General features: G+C 38.0%; 1 protein-coding gene across 1 annotated transcript; it reads left to right on the forward strand.

The window, feature by feature from the left end:
- Nucleotides 1–286: 286 nt before the first annotated feature.
- On the forward strand, nt 287–1,927 carry LOC117315832. Its single transcript, XM_033870234.1, has one exon. The coding sequence runs from the start codon at nt 287–289 to the stop codon at nt 1,925–1,927; it is 1,641 nt and encodes a 546-aa protein (XP_033726125.1).
- The last annotated feature ends 6,536 nt before the right edge of the window (nt 1,928–8,463 follow it).

Genomic DNA, 8,463 nt, shown 5'->3' on the forward strand with positions numbered 1-8,463 from the left:
GCAGAGGGAAAAGTGTATGGAAGCTGGAGTCATGTATTGTAAATATGTCATGTAAATATGTTAACAAACTGTATATAGAAAACTACTGATATTGAACAACTGACATTTATATGTAGATGCCGGCGTAGCTTGACATCGATCAACACATGAGTCTCCTCTGTGGTCTTTGCTGGACTAATGAAGATAACAAAACGTCCCAGTGAATATAACTCATTAACTAATCATTCTGTCTGCCGTGATGTTCAAACAACGTCCATTGATGACAATGGTGAACGGTTTTTTGAAAATGGATTCATCTCTGCACAAAGGTCAGTTCCCTTTCCGTGTCAAAGGTCAAACAACCTGTATGCAGCACAAGGGAATACAACTGGAATTTTATTGTGAAGAATGTGAACAACTCGCTTGTATCAAGTGTTTATCCACTGTGCATAAGAGGCATTCATTGGCTGGACTTGCTGAAATTACTCCTCAAAGGAAACAAGACATTTATAACTTTATAGTCAAGACAGAGGATGTAGACCTCGTACAAGTTGACCAGTACATCACTTCTACTGATACACAACTGAAGGAAAACGCCAGCAGCTTTGACAAACTTTGCGATCAGATAAAGTCACAAAATGAGAAATTGAAAGAGGAACTTGACCTGCTGTCAGCTCATTCTTTATCGCTCTATAAACAAATGGGGGAGGAAAATACCAAGCTACTACAAACGTACAAACAGGACATGGAAATGTACAGGACACAGCTGAAACAAAAAGTAAAGGAATGTAAGAAAGCACTCCAGCAGAACTCTGTTATCGAAATCCACGATGCAAGATTTGAGATTGGTTGTCCCATTAAATTTCCTGTAAAGCCTACCATAGGTCTTGTCAGTTTCAGTCCAAACAAATATCCTCAGATTGCTCTGGAAAAAGCCCTGGGAGAGGTTGTCATCTCCGATCAAGTTCTGAATCATGATTTGTTAGATCATGGCCAGTCAGTTTCATCATTTGTTAGACAAGGGCCGTCATTTAAGCAGAGACCAGAACATAATGTCAATTCAGAACAGCGGTCAGGAGACATCACTGAGAGATCAAAGGATAAAAAGGAAGCAGTCAGAACAACTCTTTTGCCCCAGACCAAAATATTACGGGAGTGGAATTCTCCTTGTGATATTTCTTCTGTGTGTCCAACCGCCAATGGTACAGTGTGGACCAGCTACTACTTCAGTGAGACTTTAACTCTCCAGGATGGAAAGGGTGATGTGATACAGAAGGTACAACACAAAACTATAAATGACTTGAGTCTGTCACCGATAACCAACACACTTTGGCTCAGTGATGAGGAAAACAGCATCCTAGAGTTTAAGTCAGGACGATTATTACACAGATTTAATACCGATAGGAGACCAAGGTGTATCTGTATTACAGCCAGTAACCATGTTATTGTAGGAATGACCAATTGCATCTCAAAATTTACCTCAGAAGGTAAATTGTCACGTACCACATTGCCTACAGGGACTGAAGAGTCATTGATATGTACGCCATTGAGGATTACAGAGTGTTCTGTCACCCAAAATATCTCTGTAGTTGATTCCAAGGGGAACAGTGATGACGATGAACGAAACAAGTATGTGGTTGCCATTGACGCGGAATTTAAAAAACTGTTTGTTTTTTATGGGAAAATATCTGATACATGTCAACAAATGTCACAGCCAGGAGATTCACCATTTGACCCTCGAGGCCTGGCTTATGACCATACGGGTAATCTTGTCATAGGAGACCACAGTAACAAACGTGTCCTTCTCATCAGTGGGCGTGGAGAGTTCCTCAGGATCTTACACACAGATACTAACGGTACAGTTGATGTTAGCATAGACAAGTTTGGAGACCTGTGGGCAGTGTTTGGTCTGAACAACATCAAACTACTACAGTACTACAGTGTGTGAAGCTGGCCTACAGCGTATGATTGTAATTATCATGACTTCTAACTGTGTTAGATAAGTGGAAGGAACTGCTAGAACGTTTGTTTTTGTCTTAAAAATATTCTTTTTACTATTTTAGATTTTTGAAATATAGCACTACAATAATGAATTATTTATCATATTGTATTATCTATTATATTGCATCGTTATTCTATATCATGTAAGATATAATATAATATGCCATGATATGTAAACTTATATGTTGTATTATGTATTATGAGATCGATTACATTGATTTATAAGTAATACTGTATTTTTGAACTTTATCATATCTGATAGTGTATCATCATACGTTATTGTTAATTTAGTTCATACCTGAGTAATATATTTGTGTGATAAAATTTACAGTTATCATTTGGATTTCAAAGTAAAAGGAGATTCAATGTTTGTTTCGTTAACAGAGGTGGCCACCATTATATGCTACAGACACTTGGGAGCATAGTGGCATGCCTATGTTATGCAATACGTGTGATCCACAATAGCTCACTATATTCTCCTGAACTATTCATCATTTGCCAAGTTTTGCCAAATAACAGCAAAGATAGTGGTGCTAGTTCAGTTAAATTGCATCAGGATATTGATTTATGCTAAAATATATATCGATGTTCTATCTATAATCACATCCGGGTACATGTACAAATTAACAATTTATTTGCAAAACTGCGTTACGGATGTTACACCTCTGAGAGAGTGTATTCATTAGTTTTTATTTTGACAATAAATGACATTAAGTCCATGTATGTTTATCTATATGAGACCTACAAATAACAATAAGAGTAATACATTTTCTAATATCCCTGCCTATGAAAGTTACCTACGTTATAATCTCCTTTAAGAACACGTGACCTTGATCGCAGTGAATTATTGGTGATATTTGCATACAGAAGATAACAAAAATGACAGCCTTCAGCTTGGGAAACTACTGCATGTTTTCTTACACAAAATAAACACTTCAGTATTCTCCGCCACAAAAAAAAAAATAAATAAATAAAATTAAATAAAATAAAATAAAAAAATAAAAATCCACTGCATACTTTCACCCACATCCTGATAAATTGTTCTTAGGTAGCACACCACAGTAAGACAGCCTGGCCATGGGCAATTTTTTTGTTAAGCAAATAACTCCTGTATTATGATATGCCTAAAAAATGAAAAAAATGAATGTACACTATAATTGGTATATTCAGTATGAAGTAGTACATACAGGCTTCACATTCATTAAAACAAAAATCAATAAATTGGTTCCGGATTTTAAATATCCGGATTTTCCGAACGTGTGTTTACACAGGAAATTTAGTTTTGCCTACAGCGCAAAATGGAAGCCCACAGAAAACTTAAGATAGCGGAAAAACTTAATTTACAACATATGTCCAAACAAGATTAATTCTGTCTTTGGGATAGAGATATTTAATTTTAAATTGGTTTCAGAACAAAAATTGTGTAGAATTGTGCCATTTTGGGTCAAATATCATAATATTTTTCAATTTTTGAGAATTGTTTAAGCTGTTACGATGGTATTCACAGCTCTAAAAATCACAGAAAATATCAGTTTACTTATCCTTCAGAGCTCTATTAAAATCGCAAATGTTGTACAGATTTAAAATATGTACTTTATTGGAGGTTATATGTAAGGTTAACTGGCAATGTTTACATATCTAAAACATGTGCCATATTTTTCAGAATTTGGTATTTTTACTGTACATTGCTACCTTAGCGTGACACCTCGGCCCCATTTCGCTGGATTAATTCAAATGTGATTTAGGGGATAATAAGTTGTTGAAATTTGGTTTGAACTCGAGACCGATAGGTCGAGAGTTTAAACCAAATTTCATGTTCTAATCGCCAGTATAGCCATGAAAAATAACGTACTATCCCCATTCTAACACGTTTACTATCGCATATACTTAGAAACATTGTTTTACAGTGCTACAAGTACGCTGTTAAGTACTCTGTGACCTCCGTTAGTGACGTGTCATACTGTGGCGGATTGACCAATCAGAGAGAAGCTATCAAAGTCGGTCAATTGACCACATCCATACTGGCGAGAGCTCGGTCTGTATGTTAACGAAGCGGGGTATTTGGATTGTTGTGAAAGTCCTGTTTCCGAAGATTTAAAGACATATTTGGATTTAATCAGTATGCTTAACGACATGTGCATTTTAACAAAGTCAGTGTTGATGTGTTTCTGCTCAACTGTTATATGAAGTTGTGTGCACTTGTTCCATATCATTTCGGATTTTACTTGTCCTTAGATGCTTACACAAGGACGAAATGAACGTTTCAATCAATAAATGACGGTAAGAATGATGTTTACGATTTTTGTTAAATTTATTTAGTTTATTCATTCTATTCGATTTCTTCACTTTCGATTCCAATACCACGGGTAATCAATCATAAATGGCGCAGAGTGTTGAAATTCGCTACGAGTCGAACTTGACGCCATATTGTTTCGATTAGAAACGGGGCGTGGTTTAACACGATATGTCATGGTTCTATCGCAGATTAGAAGTCGGTCCGCAACCAATCAAAACATGCGTTGAGAATTGTCAATAAGTTGAAGCTGGTGAATGATAAATTGTCAATCTGTATACGAAATATCACGAAAGAAAGGTTAATCATTGATTCAATCGCATCATATATTTACAGTTGTAGGTAAAGATGACAACATACGGAACGTGACACTACCTACGTGTACACGTTACATATTTGCCTCTCCAACAATAACTGCGATTTCGGTATGTATTCGGATTCCATTGTCTTTGTTTTCGGTTTTGATTCCATCTATATATGCAGTCGCCGATTGAAATCCTCCGCGTTTTTCTTTCTTTTTCATCATGTAGATTACGCTTAATTTCTTTCTGGAGATGCCAACATCATTGGCCTTCATCACTTCAAAATACGATCTTCATTTGTATTTCTGTTTTTGGCGCACCGTGTGAATCAGTATTTCATTCAATATCGAGGCGGAATATCTTCCGGATTTGGTTAATGATTTTATTAATTTTTTTTTTATTTAAAGATAAATCAGAAGATGACAATTTTCAAAATTGGCAATAGTTTAAAGTGTGGAACTGTTTTTTGCTGAAGAACAATACATCCGAATCTGTTTGTTTCTTTAATTGATAAAAAATACTACATTTGTATTTGTCTGAGGTTTGGTACATTTAAGGTCTTTGTATTATATTTTAGTGTCGATCTAATCCGCAGTTTAGTGCAATTACAAAACATTAAAATAAAAAAATAAAAAAACGAAAGATTGCATCATTAAGAAAAAACGTTTTATCATAACAGCACAGAGTTGGGATTTAATACTGGCAGATTTTACTGTGACGACCACAAAATAATAGCCCTGTGAAGTTAAATAACGTTCTACTCAATATACTATTCTAAATAATGTGAATTTTAAACCCAGGGCCAAGTTCACCCTTCATAGATATAGCCTGTTGGCTGCCAATGTTTTCGCTTTGATGTGTGTATACTTCATAAATTCATCGCCCGTGCGTATATATCCGCATTACAACTGTTTCTATAAAAAAAATATCTAAACTGTTATTAATATTTGAATTTTCACCTTTCGATCATAAAATGTGCAATTATGAATCAGGAGTCGCGTACACAGCATAAAGGTAGGTACTTCCTGTTTTAAAATGTGAGAAATATAAGCATGTCCAGTTAGAGGTCAAGTGAGGATTAATTTCCTTACTTAATTAACTAAAAACTTAATTTAAGTTTTTTTTTCTTTTCTTTTGAGGGCTATCATCAATATTTTACATGATTTGGAACCGTAGAATACTTAGATTTAAGATACTTTCTTCATTTATGACACCCATCTTCAGATTGTTTTTTAGAAATCCCATGAACCTGTTCTATTCAAACTGTGGCAAAAATGCTGCCACGGGTTGCTCCTTCTCGGCATAGGGTTCTCGCACGAAAACCTCTCGAGACATACAACGCGAAATTTGGCATTTCTGTGGTTTCTAGGAGCGGATTGACATTCTGTTTGATCCAAGGAACCAGGGTATCGTTTCACAAAGCTTCGTAACTTACGAACGTTCGTAAATATTTACGAAAAAGTTACGCCAAACTTACGAATTTCGTAAGTGCGTTTCACAAAGGTGTTCTTAACTTTTTTCGTATCTTACGTCAAAATCATACGTTCTCCCGGTAAAAATATACTACTCTCTAACTTGGAGGTAAAAAAGGATGACACTTCTTGGGTGAAAATTGTACGCCGGTCCTATTCCCGGGTCACGTACACAGACTATGAACTTTATTTTGTTCTATCAAAACAACCGTATTATTGATAGAAGATCATTTTTTTCTATAAAATTCCAATTATTATTGTTTATTATGCGTTAAAACAAACAGTAACAACGCAATTTTCACAGATTTTGCTCAATGCCCAAAGACATACATAATGTTCTTAAAATAGATCATATGTTGGCACAGTCTGCGAATATGCGTACAATTAGTTTCATGACAATGTGTATTTTGCCGGCACCCTCCTCGATTTTCAAAAACCGGTTTCAACCTCGAAACAATCGCTAACAAGACATAGTCGTTCTCTTATGCTAATTTATAAATGAGTACGACGTCATTTTCTGCTCAAAAGGGCATGTCTGCGAACGATTTTAAATTGTTTTCGTAAGTTACGACAGGGTTGATATGGCGTAAAGTTACGCAAGGTTTTTGTTTTGTTGTGAAACGCTTAGTAATTCGTAAATGTGACTTACGCAAAGGTCGTAAGTTACGAAGCTTTGTGAAACGATACCCAGATCTGTAAAATTCAGTTCCTGTTGTGGTACACTGCATTTTAGAATAAACATATGGATAACATCAACTTTAAATTTAACCGACAAGAATGCTCAGTTTTATTAGAAATAAACATATATGAAAGAAGAAACACTTTCCTCGTCGTTCTGATATTTTACCAATTATCATCGCCAACCGTAAATTTAAATCTGATCTAAAATAGAAAAATAAAACACTAAAAAGGGGAAATCCAGCTACGTCATCCGTGCATTTGACGATGGCGGAGGTAAGGCCTTAGACGCAACTACTGGGTATATGTAGTGATATCAAGTAATGACCAATATTTAAAAAAAAAAAAATTAAAGGTATATCCCAGTATTCAGGAATATCATTGTTCTTTTTTATTATTTTTTAACGAACTCTTTTAAAAGTGAATACAACAATCAGTCTATTTGTTTTATTTTCATCTCAGCTAGTTCCATCAGATGTATTAAGTTAAGATACAAGCCGTGAGTAGGCTCTATCATTGGTTTCTATCTGCTGCATACTTCCTCTAATGACAGACAAATGATATAAACTACCTATTCTACCATTAATAATGAAATCTCCCGGCCATGGTCAATACTTCGTTACTAGTTTTAGCTCAGCTCAGACCCGCTACCTCGTTACTAGTAATCTCCCGGTCCAGACCCACTACCTTGTTACTAGTAATCTAACGGTCCAGACCCGCTACCTCGTTACTGGTAATCTCCCGGTCCAGAGCCGCTACCTCGTTACTAGTAATATCCCGGTCCAGACCCACTACCTCCTTACTAGTAATCTCCCGTTGCAGACCCGCTGCCTCGTTTCCAGTAATCTCCTGGCCAAGACCCGCTATCTCGTTACCGGTACTCTCCCGGCCCAGACCCGCTACCTCGTTACCGGTACTCTCCCGGCCCAGATCCGCCGCCTCGTTAATGGTAATCTCCCGGTCCAGACCAGCTACCTCGTTACTGGTAATCTCTCGGTCCAGACCCACTGCATCCTTACTAGTAATCTCCCGTTGCAGACCCGCTACTTCGTTACTGGTAATCTCCTGGCCAAGACCCGCTATCTCGTTACCGGTACTTTCCCGGCCCAGACCCGCTACCTCGTTACCGGTACTCTCCTGGCCCAGATCCGCCGCCTCGTTAATGGTAATCTCCCGGTCCAGACCAGCTACCTCGTTACTAGTAATCTCTCGATCAAGCCTCGCTATCTCGTTACTGGTAATCTCCAGGCCCCGACCCGCTACCTTGTTACTGGTAATCTCCCGGCCCAAACCCGCTACCTCGTTACTGGTAATCTCTCGGTCCAAACCCGCTACCTCGTTACTGGTAATCTCTCGGCCCAGACCCGCTACTTCGTTACTGGTAATCTCCCGGCCCAGACCCGCTACTTCGTTACTGGTAATCTCTCGGTCCAGACCCACTGCATCGTTACTAGTAGTCTCCCGTTGCAGACCCGCTACTTCGTTACTGGTAATCTCCTGGCCAAGACCCGCTATCTCGTTACCGGTACTTTCCCGGCCCAGACCCACTACCTTGTTACTAGTAATCTCCCGGTCCAGACCCGCTACCTCGTTACTGGTAATCTCCCGGTCCAGAGCCGCTACCTCGTTACTAGTAATATCCCGGTCCAGACCCACTACCTCATTACTAGTAATCTCCCGTTGCAGACCCGCTGCCTCGTTTCCAGTAATCTCCCGGCCCCGACCCGCTATCTCGTTA

This window comes from Pecten maximus, chromosome 17 (assembly GCF_902652985.1).
Source record: "Pecten maximus chromosome 17, xPecMax1.1, whole genome shotgun sequence".
Taxonomy (NCBI): domain Eukaryota; kingdom Metazoa; phylum Mollusca; class Bivalvia; order Pectinida; family Pectinidae; genus Pecten; species Pecten maximus.